We start from the raw sequence: 21421 nt of genomic DNA on the forward strand, positions 1-21421 counted from the left end.
GTAGAGTAGTGGTTTTCAAATTAACCCCTAAACTCACATTCCACCTTAAATATTCCCTATGCTATTTGGTGCTCTGTGATTAGGAAGGGATTGCTTAAGGTGGGATGTCAATGGAAAGAAAAAGTTTGAAAAACTTTTAATCCTACCTAATGGACTCGTTATGTGCGTGGTTTCACAACTCCAAGGAAATGGGTCAATGACCATTTTTATCAGGCAAAATATTTCAGCAACAATTGGGTCTAGAGCAGTGATTCTCAACTTTCCCTTCCCACTCACATATCACCCTAAGCAATCTCTTACCAATCACAGAGCACCGATGGTATAGGGATTACTTAAGGTGGAATGTGAGTTTAGGGGGACAGTTTGGAAACCTCTGGTGTAGAGTATAAAATCAAGGAGGTTAGACAGGGCATTGGTGGGACCTGTACAGTCTGGTTTTCTTACCTAAGGAAAGATAGACTGCAGGGAACCATGAGCATATTCAATAAGATCAACTGACTGAACATTTGTCTCGAAGACTAGTCTATCTTTCCCTTGGTAGGGAAACCAAAACTTTACAGATATGTTCTTATTTAGTCCCTATGAAATTTCAGGAATTCCTCCTTGACTTTAAACTCAGTTCCTTTGCAATAACTTCTAACACATCTTCATTCAACCTAAGTATTCATTGCATATATATCGGCCAGTCACTGGACAGGAGGACCGTGATAATTTCCACCCAATTTCCTTCTATTTGATCTGCAATCTTCTCGCCTGCTTGATTACCATGATTCTCAAAAATCAGATGCATTCAAATCTCCCTACGTTGAGCAGCTAATTATCCCCCAAAGGAAAAATACAAAATTCCAATCCAACTTAAAGGGGCATAAAAACAAAACATTATTTTTCTTTTGAAAATTCTGGAAACACTCAACAGGTCAAGGCAGAGTCAATAGAGAGGAAACAGGAGATATTTCACGGTCGGTGTAGTGGTTAGTGCAACGCCAGTGATCGGGACTGGACCGGGATTTGAATCCCGCGCTGTCATAAGGGGCATGGACATTCTCCCTGTGTCTGCATGGGGTTTTCTCCGGGGCCTCCAGTTTTCTCCCACTGTCCAAAGCGTACTGGGTAAATTGGTCTGCTACCATGCTGTATGTCTAAATTTAAAATTTAAAAAAAATTCAGATCAATGATTCCATTCTGATGGAAGATCTTTGATGTGAAACATTATTTCTCTCTCCAAAGATTTTGCCTGTCTTGCTGAGTTTCTATTTTGGATTTTCAGCATTTGATTTTTTTGTTTAATTTGCTTAAGAAAACATCTGAATTCAATTGGGAAAATAAGATGATTTTTGCACATGAAAAGAAATGATGTAACTCACCTTCCAACGCCCATATCTGTCGGCAAAGAAACCCCAAATTCCACTAAACACCATGAAGCCAAGGAACACGATCTGTAATGATTTTTATTGAAAGGCACATATTACTCTTCCCTGGCCTCAGGTTTGCTTAATCATGCCAAATTAATAATCCTTCTCCAAAATTAATGATACAGCAATATCTTATGTCTGCAGAATGTGAAAATTTCTAACGCTGGAGTATTACAAGATATAACGAAATAAACTCCAGGAGCTTTTGCCAGGTTCTTCCAAAGCTCTCACTGTCCAGCAATGTTATTAAAGGGTAAGTAAGAATAATTAGCAAATTATAGGTTCGTTAGCCTATTATTTCCTGCAAGTCATTGGAACCAATAATCAAAAATGCAGTGACTGAGCACTTAAAGAGAGATTAAAAAGATCCGAATCCAGAGGTCCTTTCAAACCTGATTTACATCTTGATGAAGCATTTATAGAAGATAGGAGAATAAAGCCATGATTGTTTGTACAGACTTTTCATTCCATGTTAGAGACAGCTAGCAAGTGAAAATTCCTAGATTTGGAGGCAAATGATTGACCCAGCTGTAATATTAATGTTGACTTTGGAGATACAGTATGATAACAGGCCCCTCCGGCCCATAAGCCCACGCCACCCAAATACACCCTTGTGACCAATTAACTTCCTAACCCTGTGAGTCTTTGGAATGTGGGAGGAAAACGGAGCACCTGGAGGAAACCCAGAGGTGACAGAAGATATGAAGTGGTGCTGAGTATGTGCCTGAAATGGAAAGAACTGACAAGTAATGTCTCAATGTAGGGGCTCCAGCTGGTCATTATTGTTATTAATGACTTAGTTAATTCCATTGGGAAACATACATCCAATTTTTTTTTTGAATGAACACAAAGATTATCGTGCCACAAAGAGATTATGATAAACAAAGTACAGAAGTGGAAGTCAGTATGGATTCATGTATTTTGAAGGAAATAAAGAGAGATTCAATGTTTTACTGTAATAGGCTGGGAATATTGGAGGTCCAAGAGGTCCAAAAATTTGCATGTATAACTTATTAAAAAATGGTGGTCAGGCTAAATGGAACATAAAGTTAAACAAGAAATTCTGTAGATGCAGGGGTCGAGTGCAATACATAAACGTGCAGGAGAAACTCAGCAGGTCACGCAGCATCTGCAGGAACTGAAGGGGAACTAATATTTCAGTTCTGGGCCCTTTGTCAGGGATGATACCTGACGAAAGGCCCAGTCCCAGAGCATTGGATCCCCTCTTCTTCCTATGGATGTTGCATGACCTGCTGAGTATCTCCAGCACATTTGTGCATTAGCTGGAACATGATTATAATCTATTGTGTGTAGAAGCCTGGTTGGAACATGCTTATAGCACTGCAAGTTGATTCTTGGCACTGCATCTTCTAAAGGAAGGGATAAACCTGGTAGGGATGCAGTGTGGAACCACTGAAATGATATCCCAATAATTTGATTAGAGCCGTATATTCTGTGATGTACAGTGCAAAGAGACAGTTTAAATCTCCTCTGCACCCTCTCAGTAGCATCCAGATGTTGACTCCCTTCTTGCCTCAGCCTCCCCTCAAGTTCTGATACCCATGAGACGCAGTCTGGAGCCTGTGTAGGTCTTTCAGCTGCTGTGGTCTCCTTCCCTGTAGGGGCCTCTCTCAGGCTTTTCCTCTTGGCAGGTTGGGGAGGGGGCGAGTGGGGGTAATCTCTCATCACGTGCTCTGTGCAAGTTTGCTGCTTCCCCAGAGTCCACAACCCCTCATGGTCCTCCACCAAGCTTGGGCACGGACCTCTGCAGTTTCAAGATGCTAAAGATTGCTGTCAACCCCTTTAACAAGCTATTTAAAGCATGTACAGATCCATCGGCATCACAACCGGGCAGTAGAAACCTATGTCTTCACTCCCCGCTCCTCTGAGCCCTTACCAGTGGCAACCTGGCGTTATGGTACTATATATTGCTATATTATCCTGGTGACCAATTGGCAGGATTATTCCTGACCTTGGCAGCTGTTTAGTTCAGTGGATTTTAATGCTCGATCTCTAAGCCATAGGATTAAGATTTCAGATGCTATCCCAGAAAAATGACCTTATAACCATGACAACACCTCTGGACTGTTGGAGTTACCCTTTTACACTGAACATGAAAAGTTTTCTCCAAAGTGTCCTTGTCAACAGCTAAGATGCCCACTGCTAATCCCTAGTAGGAGTGCTAAGTTAACTAGTCTTCAGTCAAAACAAATCTGCAGATGGAGTATCATCAGAGACAAATACCCTTATATAATGCTGGCAATCACAAACAAACATCCACCCAAATATCAGAAGCTGAAGGTAAATCCGCTTCCTCTGTGCCTATACAGGGGTGATAATGCTTCCAGTGGATTATAAAACACTTTCAAACATTCTGACAATGCTGTACAAATGCAAGGTCTCTTTTTTTAAATGTAAGATAAGAATTAACTGTTGTAAGTCAGCAAGAAAGAGCAAAGTGATAGGCACACGATGCAAAACCTTGACGAAGCAGGTGAAGCATGAAAGGGTGGGGTGAACTCCACAGAACACACATAGAACAACACCACAGTCACACCGTTGATCAATCACTGCACATGGTCTCTATCCCTCAACTCCCCACCTGTTGGTGTGTCTGTCTAAAGCCTTTTAGATATTGCTATTGCGTCTGCTTTTACCACCTCCGCTGGCAGTCTGTAAATCCTTGTTAAGCTCTTCCCCTCTCACCTCTGCACTCTGACCTTTCCACCCTGGGATAAAGACTCACCACTGACCTCTTCTCGTAATTTGATGTACTTCTTACACTCCTCAAGCCTCTAGTACCTCTGAGAAAGGTTCTACAACCTCCCCATCAGCCAATATTTTCCCATCCAGACATCTGATTGAGAATTACGGAGGCAGCAAGTTTTGGTGAAGAGATGAAACTCGGATTGGTTTAGGTTTCCAATTAGTTCCTGTGATCTGCTCCCAATAACCATGACTTGAACGGTGGAATCAACTCACAGTGGTAACCATGGCAACCTGCCATTCCTCAAGGAGCCACTCACAGCGAATGATGGGGGAAATGACGGCCAGCAGCATGATCTCCATGGCTTCAGCTACCTGAAGGAGCAAGCAGAGACACGTTTAAACCTCTAGCTGAGTGTCCGTGTTCCCAGTTCACTGGCTTGGAAGTGAAGGTTGAGGATAGGCTCCAGTCTGGTCTGGTGCACGGATACTGGAATCACCAACTGGATAATTAAATGCTGTCTCAGCCTTGAATGAATGTGTAAATTGACTGCAGTGTTTGCACTGATATCTGGTGACATTTTCCCACTTGATTGTGATGACGGGGTCAAAGCAATAGTCTCATCTCTGTCAGGAAGTTTGGGACGAGATACAACTTCAGATTGGCCTGGTGATTAGAGAGCAGGATTCCACCTCTGAATATTGGTTGGTGAACAGCAGGGATCCCGATATCCAAAAAGTGGAAGGGTCCCCTCTTTTATCTAGTGTACTGGAAGTATTAGACCTTGCTTCTAGTTTGCACAGGAGAAAACTTCCTCAGCCTGTCGGATCTCGTTGAGTGAGATAGCCTTTTAAGGAAAATGCAGCTGATGTTTTAGTATCAGATGTCACCCACAACAACTAAATAATCTTGACTTCAACCACTGGCCATCGCTGCCTTGGCCGTGCCTATTTTCTTGCAGCAGGTGGCGAGGTATGCGTGCAACACTCCTGTTGAGAATTTGAGCACATAAATCAGGCTGGGCATCGGTGTAAGAGTGTCGCATCTTTGGAGATGCGCCCTGAAACCATAACATACTTGAGGGCAGAGTGAACGTAATGTGAACTGCTAACAGTCATATCGATAACGTCACCAGTTTAAACTGCTGTGCTGATTGCGTCAGACACTTTCTCACCGACACACTGGGCTTCACCTTACTGACACCTCCATGTGAAGGGAAATGAACAGTGGGTCAGCTGGTACATCTGCAGTCTCACAAACTTGGGTACAGTTCTCACACATAAACACATTTTTTTTAACCTTTGTTTTTCTTTTAATACCAGTCATATCTAGCATCTGTGTGATGTTTGCACGCTCTCAATGCAACTGCATGGACTTCCCCCCGGTGCTCCAGTTTCCTCCCACATCCCATGGACATGCCCAGTGAGTAGATTGACTACAGTACTGTATACTGCCCCTGGTGTGTTGGTGAGCAGAGAAGCTGATGGGAACATGTGGTCAGATTGCTGCTTTTAACTTTTCAAGTTCAGATATAAGATTCCAGATGCTATGGGGGTCATCTATGACTCAATATCTTACTTTATAATTTTACTCTAATGCAGTTAAATTGTCTGATTCGTATCTTTTCCAAGTTCTTTACTTTTTTTTAACGTTTGTTTTTCTTTTAATACAATCATAACTACCATCTGGCAATGAGGTTCGGTAAAGGGTCTGCTTCTCTCCACTACTATTTTCTTCTTTCCTTTCATTGTTTTTTTGCATTATTAAAGATTTTTTTTCTAAAAAAAGGTTTATACTATTTAGAATATGAATTATGGATATGATTTACAATTTATGTATGTTAGTGATGTACGGAATGCCTTATTTAATTTATGTAACCGTCCCTACTGTCTTTAGTGAGTTGTACCCTTTTGTATAAGTTCTTGATTAAAATCAATAACAAGATTTTCTAAAAACTTTATCAAGTTTAAGTTCATTTGTCACAAAATATCTTGGACAGTGAGGAAAGTTTTTCTGCGAGCAGACTTGCAGGTTGTCTCCAATATTCATACAGAGCAAATGAGTGTAAGATTGCAATTGAAAAGGAAGATCAGATGGCATCAAGCAACATGTGGGTGGGTGTGTGATAGCTGGCACAAACTGGGTGGGCTGAAGGCTCTCTTTCCACGCTGCAGTTGGACTTACATCGAGCTGAGATAGGTTAATGGCAGGAGGTTCGTGTGGGGCACGAACACCTGAATGGTTGGCTCTGTGGGCCTGTGGGATATAACGTTAATCCTGGAGGTTCCTTCCCACCTTGAGAACACTACCACCTTGATGCTTGAGATGCAGTGCAATAATAGCCAAAGATATTGGATTAAACGTTGGAGCCCCATCAGCTTTGAATTTGGTTAAAAGGAAAGGAGGTGAAGAAGTCTTTTTAATTAAGCCTTCTACACCCATGGGTGTATGCAGTTTGATTGTAAGTTTAGCATTTTCATCGTTAAGGCTCCTGATTTTCTTATTGTAGGCCAGAGATAAAAAGCTGATTGAAAGTTTCAATTAGTTCAGAATGACCTAGAACAAATGTGAAGCTGCCCTCTCTGTCACTGCTCTTTGGGGTGTTGACAGAGGCGGGGGGGGGGGGGGAGGGGGGTTCCCCAGCAAGGGCAGTCCATGCATTGCCTGTCCTCACCACTCTGGTTGGCCATTCCACTCAATACTCACATTCGTGCTGCCCATGATGCAGAGGAGCAGAATATGAAACCGACCAAACCCAATGGCTTCCACGGCTTCCTCCACTGTGTACGTTTTTTGTTCAGCTGGAAAAGAAAAGTGGTGTCACTTAGTGAATTTGGAATGGAACAGAACATGGTCAAGGCGAACTCCTGGAGTCATGCAGCATGCAACAGCCCATCTCACCCATGTTGACCAAGTTGGTACTCTGGGCTTGTCCCATTTGCCTGCATTTGCTCCACACGGTTCCCCTCCATGTTTCAGCCAAGTCCTTTCTGAATGTGCAATTGTATAATTGTTTGCTCTGGCAGCTCGTTTCAGATACAGACCAGCCACTGAGTGAAAGGTCCCTCTTAAATCTCTCCCCTTTCACCACAAACCTAATTCAAGACCTATTTGTCCCAGGAAATAGAATGTGTGCATTCACTTTATCCATGCCCCTCGTGATGTTATAAACCTCTGGGAGGTCAGCCTTCAGTTTCCTTTAGTTACATGATGGAAATGGAAGCCTTCTTACTCAGTGGGAGTGGGTGAGCATAATAATGATTCAAACAGGGAACTTGTGCAAGACAAACTTATATAAACCAGTCTGTATCCTCTCATTATGAACAACTGATAAATTGTTGATATTTATGCACTGAGGTATGATGAATAAATTATTCTGCCAAGACTGTTCTTTAAGCTCCTAATGTCAATTAACTGAACCCTCAAACCAGAGAAAATTGTTTATGTTTATCACAGATTACTCATTGTTCATGAATCGTTAATGGCGCAGAAGACAAATGCTCCAGCTGGCAAGGGAAAAGAATATTTGTACAGATAAGGAGGGTTCTACAGTGAGTCATTGTGGCAGGGGAATATAGGGGGAAGGGGATAAATGAAAGGGGAGGGAGGTGAGAGGGGGTGTGAAGGTCAGGGAGGTGTTTACAGGAAGAAGTGGGTGGGGGTTTCAGAAGTTTAAAAGGGAGGCAAGCCAAGGAAAAGGATGTAGACAATTTAATTTAACTTTTATCGATACATGATGCATGGGCCTTCCAGCCCATGAAACCTGCCTTAGGCCAATTAGAGTCAATTAACTTACCAACCCCATACAATTTGAAAGGAGGCGGGAAACCATAGCATCTGGGGAAAACCAACACAGCTCACAGGTGAACTTACAAACTCGTGAAAGACAGCGGCAGATTCGAACCTGGGTCGCTGGTGCTGTCATTGTGTGTGTGTGTGTGTGTGTGTGTGTGTGTGTGTGTGTGTGTGTGTGTGTGTGTGTGTGTGTGTGTGTGTGTGTGTGTGTGTGTGTGTGTGTGTGTACAGATTTGTGTGCATGTGGATGACCAAGTGTCTCAATGAATGAAGGAGTTGAGTTTGTGCTTTTGGTGGTCTTGGATCCTCCTGCCAATAACCACCACAAGGAAGACCACCAGTGCACAATGGCTACCCCATAATATAAGAAATCACACATAGGCATCTCACATACTTCAGGAGCAGAGCGAAATCAAGTCATCCTCGAGCCTAGTGAAGAGGTGCGGAGGGAGAAGAGGAAGAGGGGGATTATTTGAGGCAGAATTTCCAAGGAAATGTCTCTGCTGTTGTTCTGGAAGCACAGCAAAATGTACAAGGACTGCTGGGTTTGAGTTATAGGATATGCAGGGTAAGACCTTAGGAGGCTGAGGGACCTTATCAAAACCATGAGGGCACAGATAAGGTCAGTAGTAATAACCTTTTTCCCAAGTAGGAGAATCTAAAATTTGAGCGCCTAGACCTGAGGTGAGATGGGATAGATTTAAATGGGACCTGAGTGGTACCTCCTTCATACAAAGCAAGGCGGGTATATGGAGCCAGCTACCAGAGGAAGTGGTAAAATTGGGAACAATTGTAAATTCTTTTAGACAGATCCAGGAGTATCAGAGCCAGCACCATGAAGCTGAGGAACATCTTCTTCCCACGGCCAGTGAGAGCGCTGAACGATCAAATGAATTGCTCACACTGACCATCTGAGATAAGTACAAACCATAGAACCATAGGACCCTGCAGCACTCCTGTGCATCTGAAACGACCATTTGGCCCTTCTAGTCTGTGCTGAATCCACAAACCGCTCATCGTACTGATCTCCAGACCTCTTCCATCCATGTATCTAACCAATATATTCTTAAAACTTAAGAGTGAACCTACATTACATTCCACACTCCAACCACTCTCTGAATGAAGAAGTTCCCCATAAACCTTTCACCCTAAAGCCATGTGCGGAGCTGACGGCAGTTGGACTGGACGGTTGGACCCCGTGGGAGCACTGTATCTCTGCTCCTTGCTCCCCATGGGTCCACACCAGCGGGAGTGCTGCCGTTACAGCGGCTCTGACAGCGTCGCCATTTTCCTTGCTACCGTCGCAGCACCTGCAGACTTTCCTGTTTCACTGGTTTAATCATTAGCCACTTCCCAATGATATGAAAAATGTGTCACCCCAACCAAAGAATCTTTTTTCAGTGAATCGGTTCTGCCTCTCCAGTATCTGTCAGGCCAAGAATAAAGTGATAAATCGCCACGAAACAGCGCTGTATCAGGGCGAGTTTGACCAGTGTCTCACATCTCCCCTGATTCAGGTTTAATTCTGATTTCCAGACCTGTCTGTGTGGAGTTCACATGACCTCCCTTTAACTACCACCTCACCCCCTACGTCCCTGTGGGTCACCTCTAAATGCTGCAATTTCCTCCCACTTTCAAATGCACATGGCTTACTAACATGTAGCAGCGGGGTCCAAGGGAATGAAGGGAGAGTTGATGGGCAAAGGGTGGGGGGGGGGGGGGTGGGGGGGGAAGGGGATTATGTGGTTAAAAGTACCCTGAGAAACAGGTAGACTTGAAGGGGCCATTGCTGTGTTTTCAGGCAAAATTTGTGCAATTGCAGTCCATTTTGGGGGAAGAAATCCCCTAAAATTTTTAATGAAATTGTTTTAATTTTAAGAAAATTACCAAATTCTCTATTAGTTTTCACCTGTTAACCGGTGCACGTGAGAGATGGAGAGGAGGATAACCAGGCCTCTCCATCAATAATTATCAAAGTTTATTGACATGAGATAATATCGGCCAATTAACTTGTCCCCCAACAGGATTAAATTTCAAGGACTGCACAGAGCTGCCTCCAAACTGCTTTGTCAGGGCATGTCCAGTTGTCTAACTGGGGTTGTGCTGCCACATGGTGGTACATGCAGGTATCACACCTTTTGACACTTCCGCCAGAGTACGATGAAGAGATGGCCTTTTAAGTCCATCAGGAAGTCAGTCATGGAATTACACAGGCCCCTCTGTATGACTCACCCATGCTGACTGAGCTGCGGAGCTATGCAAGGCCTATTTCCCTGCATTTGGCCTTCATCCCTCTATTTGTTTTCCTTTTCCATGTACTTGTCCAAGTGCTCTTTACATGCTATTATCCTGTCCCTATCACAGCCTGCTTTGGAGACACCAATACCCCTGAGCAGAAAGCCCTGCAGAAGGTAATAGACATGGGCCAGTACATCACAGGGAAAGCCTCTCCCCACCATCAAGAACACCTATAGGGAACGTTACTGTCGGAGGGCAGCAGCAATCACCCAGCACATGCTCTGTCACCAGAAATGAGGTAGAGGTGCCACAAGACTCGCACCTCCAGGTTTAGGAACAGCTGCTCCCCCTCCACCATCAGGCTCGTCAACGAAAAACTCAATCAGGGACTCATTTATGGACTCTTACTTTTCACATTATTTATCATTGAATATTTTATTTTCAATTTGTTTGCACTTCCTTCTTGTTTACATTTCTCTCATTTCTTAAGTGCACTTTTTTCACGCTATTGATAAGTAGAAATTCTATCTGGCCCACAGGGAAAAATAAATCTCAGTGTTGCATGTGATGTCATGAGTGTATGAACTTTGAACTTTGACTTTTGAACTTTGTGAAAAATGTGCCCCTCAGATGCCCTTTAAATCTCCCTCTCTCATCTTAAGACGCACTGTCTAGTTTTCGGATTCCCTGCCCTTGAAAAAGAACTGTAGTGATCCACCCTAATGTCCCTCGTAATTTTAATTAACGTCAAAAAAAGGTCACATCTCAGCTTCAGTGAGAGCAATCCCAGCCAATCCCACTTCTTTGCAAAATAAAAAAAATTGCCTCTGAATCTAACTTTCTTTAGCTTCCCCAATCCTGATGAGCGGACAGAGGTATACATAAATATGAGGGGTATTATCTAAGCAGGCTTTATCCACTGAGGTCAGGTGAGACAAGAACTGGAGAACATGGGTCGAGGGTGAAAGGTGAAATGTTTAAAGGGAAAATTAGGGAAATGTCTTCGCGCAGAGAGTGAAGTTGAAATGGTTCTATTTTGACAATTAAGAAAAATTTGGATGGGTATGTGGACGGGAGGTGCATGGAGGGCTATGATCCAGATGCAGGTCAATGCGATGAGGCAGTAAAATAATTCAGCACAGTCTAGAAGAGTTGAAGGGCCCGATTCCGTGCTGTAATGTTCTATGATGGCGCAAAATCACGAGGCAGGCATCCATAAATATGATAATTGGCCCACTTTCAATATCCTCCTTCCACTAGTGTACCTTAACACCTTCCTGAGCACCAGTTTTATCATTAGTAACTCTTGGATTGTAAGCCACAGACCAAGTTCACAAAGCACTTCATTGGACCTCATTTTTTTGTGCTTGTGACATCATCAGCTTCATCAAATTAATTACTCTCAGCTCCTCACTCAAATACTCATCCTGCATATGTATTATTTGTTTGTATGTGTATTACGTCTGGTTGTGTGTCTACATGCTTTGCACCAAGGACCGGAGAATGCTGCTTCGTCAGGTTGTACTTGTGCAATCAGATGGCAATACGTATGTCTTGACTTCCCCCTCCACCTGTATCCATCTGTATCCACCCGTCACCTGCTTGTTGTGCTCCCAACCTCACCCACCTTCTCACTTCTCACCTCTATCCCTATCATCTTCCACGTAAGCCCTCAATGCCACGTATAATGTGCAGCTCATGGAAATACAAAATATCCAAAAGACATGGGGGTTGCCAGGTTAATTAGCTGCCGTAAACTGTCTCCAATGTGAAGGGGAGAAGGTAGTTACTGGGTAAACAAAATGGAGACAATGTAGGATGGGAGCAAAGGTTCAGTGCAAATTCAGTGGGCTGAGGGGCTTGCTTCTGTGCTGCGTGGCTGTATGACAACATCAAGCACCCCACACCCCTCCCCCCAGCTGCAGGATGATGTAATGAGGCCACTCACACAAGTCAGCACTCCTCAAACTTGTAACCCCACTCCCCACCAACCGGAGGACAGGGAAAACAGGAGCATGGGAGCATCACATCACCCTCAAAGTTGCACACCAGCCATGCATTACTTCTGTGGTGATATGTAATTACACCACAAGGTCACCAGGGGTCATCCCAGTGACCTTGTATATAAAGCAGTCCAGAGCAACAGTCTAGCCTTCCAGGTTCATCTTGCAGAGAGAGAAGCCCTCTTAGTGTACATATTATTTATTAAAGCTGTCGTATACTCGCACTGCTGGTGTGGTTATTGTCAGTACAATTTAATAAACTAATATCATAGCTACTGGGATGGAAGCTGCTTCTGCTCTGATGCATGTTCCCAATCACCTGGAGACTCTTCCTGAGGAATAGAATCCGGGGATGACCAGCACGCAAGTGCATCCGAGGACAGAGATAGCGAAGGACCGCTGTACTGGAATCGTGGTGGAATGCAGGGAAAACCGCAGAAGTATGATAGGGCAGGTAAGAAATGGCCAAGAGCCCTGCCTGCCCGTGGGTTTGCCAGTACAGGCGCTGCCAACCCTAAACCTTGGTCGATCAGAAAGGGGCCACTTCAAGCACAGGTGGAGGTTCTCCACAAGTCGTGCTCCCAATCGCCACATATGTGCAGAATTCCCAACCACTCCAGAACCAGGGAAGCAGATACCACTGCCATCACTCCCCCAGCAACAGTTTCCCCAGTACCACGGAGATCTGACGCTACCACTGGGATCCCCCCCTAAGCCTGCTGCAAACATCCCAAAGCCAGAGACTCAGCCAACAGCCCCAAGCACCCAGGTTACTCCTCCAGCAGACACAAGCCCCACAGAGGTTCTACCAGCAGCTCCCAGTATCCCAGGGGCCACCCTTGCTACACCTAGACCCAGAGACCACGTGGAGACTGGGAACGACCCCTGGGGTTCCCTCACATTACCTAAGGGACCAGAGACTGCGGCTTAACCATATGCTGTGACCAGACAGTCTGGAGCTTGACCCCAGAAATCCCAGAGCCAGCACGCAGTTCAGCCGCTGGCAGAGATGCTTTCTGAATTACGTGGAGGGTGCTGAGGCATCGGATAAAGAGCTATTAATGTTGCTGTTAGTGCAGCTGGGAGACCACCCTTACTCTCTTATACAAGACGCCAGGTCCTACCAAGAGGCAATGAGCACTTTACAGAGGCACTTTACAGTAAAGCGCATAGCGAACTCCACTCCCGGTACAGAATCATGACCAGGTCACAACAAGTAGGGGAGTCTGCCAGAGACTTTATACTCTCTCTGAAAGACCTGGTGAGAGGTTCCAACTTTAAAGCAGTATCAGCCCAGCAGTATGCGGAGGTCCTTATTAGGGACAGAATTGTTGCGGTCATACGATCCACTGAGACGAGACATCAATTGCTGGAGAAAGGAATGGTGGGGCTAGATGAGGCAGAGACTATTGCAGAAGCTTTAGAAAGCACCAGGAAAGAATTGGAGGAGTACTCACAGGTCCCTGGGGCTGGGACAAACGTCACACTGCTGGACTCTCTAGCCTCACGAAAAGAAAAGTTTGCTGCCTTACAGGAATTCACAGCAGCAGCACACCTTGAGGGTCCCAAGTGCTTTTTCTGTGGACAAAGAAAGGACCCCCAGAGCCCCCTGCCATGCCAAAGAAAATGTCTGTTCCAACTGTGGAAAACGTGGGCATTATGTAAAAGTCTGCAGAAGCCCCAAGGCCACAGCCAAGGCCTATTCTCATGCTTCTTCTTTGGCTTGGCTTCGCGGACGAAGATTAATGGAGGGGTAATGTCCACGTCAGCTGCAGGCTCGTTTGTGGCTGACAAGTCCGATGCGGGACAGGCAGACACGGTTGCAGCGGTTGCAGGGGAAAATTGGTTGGTTGGGGTTGGGTGTTGGGTTTTTCCTCCTTTGTCTTTTATCAGTGAGGTGGGCTCTGCGGTCTTCTTCAAAGGAGGTTGCTGCCCGCCGAACTGTGAGGCGCCAAGATGCACAGTTGGAGGCGACATCAGCCCACTGGCAGTGCTCAATGTGGCAGGCACCAACAGATTTCTTTAAGCAGTCCTTGTACCTCTTCTTTGGTGCACCTCTGTCTTGGTGGCCAGTGGAGAGCTCGCCATATAACACGATCTTGGGAAGTCGATGGTCCTCCATTCTGGAGACGTGACCTACCCAGCGCAGTGGATCTTCAGCAGCGTGGACTCGATGCTGTCGGCCTCTGCCATCTCGAGTACTTCGATGTTGGTGATGAAGTCGCTCCAATGAATGTTGAGGATGGAGCGGAGACAACGCTGGTGGAAGCGTTCTAGGAGCCGTAGGTGATGCCGGTAGAGGACCCATGATTCGGAGCCGAACAGGAGTGTGGGTATGACAACGGCTCTGTATACACTAATCTTTGTGAGGTTTTTCAGTTGGTTGTTTTTCCAGACTCTTTTGTGTAGTTTTCCAAAGGCGCTATTTGCCTTGGCGAGTCTGTTGTCTATCTCGTTGTCGATCCTTGCATCCGATGAAATGGTGCAGCCAAGATAGGTAAACTGGTTGACTGTTTTGAGTTTTGTGTGCCCGATGGAGATGTGGGGGGCTGGTAGTCATGGTGGATAGCTGGCTGATGGAGGACCTCAGTTTTCTTCAGGCTGACTTCCAGGCCAAACATTTTGGCAGTTTCTGCAAAACAGGACGTCAAGCACTGAAGAGCTGGCTCTGAATGGGCAACTAAAGCGGCATCGTCTGCAAAGAGTAGTTCATGGACAAGTTTCTCTTGTGTCTTGGTGTGAGCTTGCAGGCGCCTCAGATTGAAGAGACGGCCATCTGTGCGGTACCGGATGTAAACAGCGTCTTCATTGTTGAGGTCTTTCATGGCTTGTTTCAGCATCATGCTGAAGAAGATTGAAAAGAGGGTTGGTGCAAGAATGCAGCCTTGCTTCACGCCATTGTTAATGGAGAAGGGTTCAGAGAGCTCATTGCTGTATCTGACCCGACCTTGTTGGTTTTCGTGCAGTTGGATAACCATGTTGAGGAACTTTGGGGGGCATCCAAGGCGCTCTAGTATTTGCCAAAGCCTTTTCCTACTCACGGTGTCGAAGGCTTTGGTGAGGTCAACAAAGGTGATGTAGAGTCCTTTGTTTTGTTCTCTGCACTTTTCTTGGAGCTGTCTGAAGGCAAAGACCATGTCAGTAGTTCCTCTGTTTGCGCGAAAGCCGCACTGTGATTCTGGGAGAACATTCTCGTCGACACTAGGTATTATTCTATTTAGGAGAATCCTAGCGAAGATTTTGCCTGCAATAGAGAGCAGAGTGATTCCCCTGTAGTTTGAGCAGTCTGATTTCTCGCCTTTGTTTTTGTACAGGGTGATGAAGGCATCACGAAGGTCCTGAGGCAGTTTTCCTTGGTCCCAGCAGAGCTTGAAAAATGCATGCAGTTTGGCATGCAGAGTTTTGCCGCCAGCCTTCCAGACCTCTGGGGGGATTCCATCCATACCTGCTGCTTTGCCACTTTTCAGTTGTTCAGTTGCCTTATATGTGTCTTCCCGGATGAGGACCTCATCCAGCTCTAGCCTTAAGGGCTGTTGAGGGAGCTGGAGCAGGGCAGATTTTTGGACTGAGCGGTTGGCACTGAAAAGAGATTGGAAGTGTTCTGATCATCGGTTGAGGATGGAGATCTTGTCGCTGAGGAGGACTTTGCCGTCTGAGCTGCGCAGCGGGCTTTGGACTTGGGGTGAGGGGCCGTACACAGCCTTTAGAGCCTTGTAAAAACCCCTGAAGTCACCAATGTCTGCACTGAGCTGGGTTCGTTTGGCGAGGCTAGTCCACCATTCATTTTGGATCTCCCGGAGTTTGCACTGAAGATGGCTGCATGCACGACAGAAGGCTCGCTTCTTCTCTGGCCAGGACAGCTTTGCAAGGTGAGCTCGGTGGGCAGATTGCTTCTTTGCCAGCAGCTCCTGGATTTCCTGGTTGTTTTTATCGAACCAGTCCTTGTTTTTTCCTGGAGGAGAAGTCTAGTACCTCTTCAGTGGATTGCAGTATGGCAATCCTCCAGGAAAAACAAGGATTCTCATACTAATGAGGCGGGAAAGCTCTTCTTTCTCCACAGACAAAGAGAAGTGTACTGACAATAACCACACCAGCAGTGCGAGTATCTTTCTTCTTTCTTTGACTTGGCTTCGCGGACGAAGATTTATGGAGGGGGTAAAAAGTCCACGTCAGCTGCAGGCTCGTTTGTGGCTGACAAGTCCGATGCGGGACAGGCAGACACGATTGCAGCGGTTGCAGGGGAAAATTGGTTGGTTGGGGTTGGGGGTTGGGTTTTTCCTCCTTTGCCTTTTGTCAGTGAGGTGGGCTCTGCGGTCTTCTTCAAAGGAGGTTGCTGCCCGCCAAACTGTGAGGCGCCAAGATGCACGGTTTGAGGCGTTATCAGCCCACTGGCGGTGGTCAATGTGGCAGGCACCAAGAGATTTCTTTAGGCAGTCCTTGTACCTTTTCTTTGGTGAACCTCTGTCACGGTGGCCAGTGGAGAGCTCGCCATATAACACGATCTTGGGAAGGCGATGGTCCTCCATTCTGGAGACGTGACCCATCCAGCGCAGCTGGATCTTCAGCAGCGTGGACTCGATGCTGTCGACCTCTGCCATCTCGAGTACTTCGACGTTAGGGATGTAAGCGCTCCAATGGATGTTGAGGATGGAGCGGAGACAACGCTGGTGGAAGCGTTCTAGGAGCCGTAGGTGGTGCCGGTAGAGGACCCATGATTCGGAGCCGAACAGGAGTGTGGGTATGACAACGGCTCTGTATACGCTTATCTTTGTGACCATTTCATCAGATGCAAGGATCGACAATGAGATAGACAACAGACTCGCCAAGGCAAATAGCGCCTTTGGAAGACTACACAAAAGAGTCTGGACAAACAACCAACTGAGTGCGAGTATAAGACAGCTTTAATAAACTAATATGTACACTAAGAGGTCTTGTCTCTGCAAGACGAACCTGGAAGGCTAGACTGTAGCTCTGGACTGCTTTATATACAAGGTCATCAGGTTGACCCCTGGTGACCTAGTTGTGTAATTACATATCACCACAAACAGAAGAAGAATGCCATGTGCAGCCGGCCATCTTGGACAAATGCTACAGAGCAGAGGACACAGTCTTCAGGTGATGAATATGACACCGAGTACTATTGGATGGAAGGACATGAAGGACACACCAGACTTGCAGTCTTGCATGAATCAGGCGAGTCCACACAATTTATCTGATGCCACTGTGTGCATCAAAATTAATGATGTGAGGGTAAATTGTTTAATCGATTGTGGAAGCACTGAAAGTTTTATTGACCAGGGGTTCAACAACCGCCTTGCCCTCCCCACATGCCCTAGTGAGCACCAGATCCTGTTAGCAGCCAGCAGCCTTGCGGTAAAACAGTTTTGCAGGGTTACTCTAGAAATCCAGGGCACAAGATACAAAGGGTTCAAATTACTAGTACTCCCTCACCTCTGTACCCCGGTACTATTGGGGTTAGATTTTCAGTGCCAGTTAGAAAGCATTACAATAGTGCACAACGGGCCTCACCCCCCCCCCTCCCACCTCGCCTTACGAAGAAACAACACTGCAGCCTGTCTGTCCTGAACATAGAACCCCCTCCGCTGTTCACACACCTGACCCCAGAATGCACACCAATAGCCACAAAGAGCAGGAGGTACAGCCCGAGGGACAGAGACTTCATTAGGACAGAGGTCTGCAAGTTACTACAGGAGGGCATCATAGAGCAGACCACCAGCCCCTGGAGAGCCCAGGTGGATGTAGTAAAGTCAGGAGAAAAACCACGCATGGTAGTGGATTACAGCCAGATAATCAACAAATTTACACAACTAGATGCCTATCCTCTGCCACGCTTAGCAGACATGGTCAACAACATTGCGCAGTATAAGGTTTTCTCCACCATAGACCTGAAGGCAACATACCACCAACTGCCCATTAGAAACAGCGATCGCATTTACACGGCATTTGAGGTAGACGTCAGGCTGTATCAATTTTTGTGACTGCCCTTTGGTCTCACCAATGGAATGTCCCTGTTTCAGAGAGAAATGGACCAAATAGTAGATTAGTCCCAACTGAAAGTGGTGTTCCCCTACTTTGACAATGTGACAAACTCAGGAGGATCATGACACGAATTTAAAACACTTCTTCCAGGCAGCCGAGGAAATGAACCTAACATACAACAGGGACAAATGCGTCTTTAGCACCAGGAAGTTACCAATCCTGGGCTACAGATTGCAGAGCGGGAAATCAGACCAGACCCAGCCCGTATGCGCCCTCTCCTAGACCTCCCAGTGCCACACATGCTGAAAGCACTAAAAAGGTGTTTGGGGCTGTTCGCTTACTACGCCTAATGGGTCCCCAACTACGACAACAGGGCCCGCCCACTTATCAAAGCCTCAGTTTTCCCACTGTGCCCAGCAGCCACCAGAGCATTTAGGGACATTAGGAACCATATCACTAAAGCTACCATGCGGTCCATAGATGAGTCGATCCCATTACAAGAAGAAACGGATGCATCTGATGTGGCTCTGGAAGCCACCCTAAACCAAGACAGGCGACCGGTGGCCTTTTTCTCACAAACCCTGCAGGGGTCAGAGGTAAGACACTCAGCAGTAGAGAAGGAGGCCCTAGCCATTGTGGAAGCAGTAAGGCACTGGTGACATTACCTAGTGTGTAAACACTTCACCCTCGTCACGGACTAACAGTCTATGGCTTTTATGTTCGATAACCAGAACAGGGGAGAATTAAGAATGACAAAATCCTGCGCTGGCGGATAGAATTGTCTACATTTAATTACGACATTCTATACCGCCCCGGGAGACTCAACGAGCCCCCGGACGCGGTGTCCAGAGGCACTTGTGCCATCCTTAACCATAGGTCTCAGTTGCAGAGCTTGCAAAATGAGCTGGGCCACCCGGGGATTGCTAGACTGTTTCACTTCATTAAAACCCAAAACCTCCCATTTTTGGTAGAGGAGGTGAGGTCAGTGAACAAGAGCTGCCCCATCTGTGCGAAATGCAAACTGCAATTTTACCGGCCAGACAAAGCCACCCTGATAAAAACTACCAAACCTTCTGAGTGCCTCAGCCTCAATTTTAAAGGCCTGCTCCTGTCCAATAATAGAAATATCTATTTTCTAAACGTAATAGATGAATATTCCCGTTTCCCCTTTGCAATCCCGTGTTCTGATGGATCAGCAGCCACTGTTATAAAATGCCTCCAACTTATCTTCAGCATATTTGGGTACCTGAACTACTTACACACAGACAGGGGTGCTGCATTCATGAGCGCAGAAGTACAGCAGTACCTGCACAAGAGAGGGACTGCTACCAGCCGCACTACAAGTTATAATCCCAGGGGGAATGGACAAGTCGAAAGGGAAAATGCCACTATCTGGAAAACGGTCTTCTTGACCTTAAAAGCAAAAAAACTTGCCTGTTACTAGATGGCAAGAAGTGTTGCCAGAAGCCCGACACTCTATACGTTCTTTGTTATGTACTGCCACTAACATGACCCCACATGACCGTATCTTTTCTTTCACAAGAAAAGCCACGACGGGCGCAGTGGTGCCTAAATGGATGATAACACCAGGACCTGTTTTCCTCTGGAAGCACCGCAAACCCCACAAAGTAGACCCGCTGGTGGATCAAGTGGAGTTGAGGCACGCAAACCCTCAGTACGCCTTCGTCACATTCCCAGATGGAAGAGAAGACTCGGTGGCCACCAGGGATCTCGTGCCGGCCGGATGTGCGAACAACGCGGAGGAAACACTGATGTCTACGGATCAACAAGGAACGCAGCAGCAGTCACTAGAACAGTCGTCCATCGAGTCACCCCAGAGGACTATACCACCCACCCCAGAAATCAGGACCCTGGGTACACCCACCCCACAAAATATCACCACCCTAGACTTGATGGCAGGACCTAATCCAATACAAGGGGATCCCCAGCCCACACGGCCACATGACCAACCAGTACTTCCCTCTCCCACACCTCCACCAAGAAAGGCCGAAAGGCAGACCGCACTCCCCACCCCTATACCGAGGAGACCCAGAGGGCAACGGAAGCCACAAAAAATGTTGGACTTATGAACTTACAAACAAGGGAAGGAGGCCGGGGGGGGGGGGGGGGGGAGGGGGGGAAATAACAATTTTTTAAGTGGGGGGTGAATGTGGTGATATGTAATTACACCTCTAGGTCACCAGGGGTCATCCCAGTGACCTCATATATAAAGCAGTCCAGAGCTACAGTCTAGCCTTCCAGGTTTATCTTGCAGAGAGACAAGACCTCTTCGTGTACATATTAGTTTATTAAAGCTGTCTTATATTCGCACTGCTGGTGTGGTTATTGTCAGTACACATTCAGCAGCCTGAGATTCCTGATTCCTGTGGAGTTTCTCCCTCCCAATAGACCAACTGCAGGGGCAGTTGAACTATGCCCTCTCCAAGTTAAAAAAAAGTCTTGCCAACTGCCACCATACACCGTGTTTTAGGAGGGAAAAAATCTTCAGTCCATGGGTTATCTGTCAGGACAACAACCAGGGGCAACAAAGATAAAAAAAGAATTAGAGGAAGGGCTGTACCACATTTCTATAGCAAAATAGATCGAGTATGAATGCCAGAAGCCTGGGAGAGTGAGAGAGCCAAGTCTGACTTTTTGTATCCTATCAGGTTGCAATCCGAATTCAGGTGAGGTATGGGAAAAAGATCCTTTTGTCTCTTGCAAGAGGAAATACTGGAGCCTGCAGGAATGCAGAAAGAAACAGAACAAGTGGCTGGGACAGTCATTATTTAAACATATGAGGAACTGAGTGTGGTCTTGTCTGCCTCCATTTAATTGCTGCAGGTGCTGTCAGGTAAAGCACTCTCTGTTTTCTTCTGCCCCTTGAGCCATGCAGATTACCTGCTGTCTGTATCTGAGACTGTGGGTGGGGTGGTTACCTGAGCGGTTGAAGAGAACCACTGGAAGGTGACTTTACACCTTTGTCGGGACGAAACTGTGGCGTACATGACCTTTCCTGGTTGACCCTGCTCTCACTGGCTGGCTCGTGACCCCTCTCCTTTCTTCCCCATAAAGGCTGTCATGCCACAAGCCTGTCCCCAGTTCGAGTCTGAGTCAGTGTGAGAGACTAAGCAGACTGCTCAACACAGAAATGCTGCAAGTGAGCCAGGTGTCCTTTACTGAGGGCGGGGAAAGTAGGTTCCAACTGGTGCCCTTTAGATGTACTGAGTGAGTGGGGGGTGGGAGTGAGGGGGTTGGGGGGGGGC

At 46.4% G+C, this 21421-nt stretch overlaps 1 protein-coding gene across 1 annotated transcript in view; it reads right to left on the minus strand.

Moving 5' to 3' along the window:
• svopl (SVOP-like) overlaps positions 1-21421 on the minus strand; it is a 107800-nt gene that overhangs the window by 49140 nt on the left and 37239 nt on the right. The window contains exons 3-5 of the mRNA XM_069902606.1: positions 6826-6920; positions 4395-4493; positions 1365-1436 (exon numbers count right to left, since the gene is read on the minus strand). Of these exons, the coding sequence (XP_069758707.1) occupies positions 1365-1436; positions 4395-4493; positions 6826-6920 (266 nt within the window). The remainder of the gene's footprint in view (positions 1-1364; positions 1437-4394; positions 4494-6825; positions 6921-21421) is intronic.

The sequence above is a fragment of the Narcine bancroftii genome, chromosome 11, assembly GCF_036971445.1.
Source record: "Narcine bancroftii isolate sNarBan1 chromosome 11, sNarBan1.hap1, whole genome shotgun sequence".
NCBI classification, from domain to species: domain Eukaryota; kingdom Metazoa; phylum Chordata; class Chondrichthyes; order Torpediniformes; family Narcinidae; genus Narcine; species Narcine bancroftii.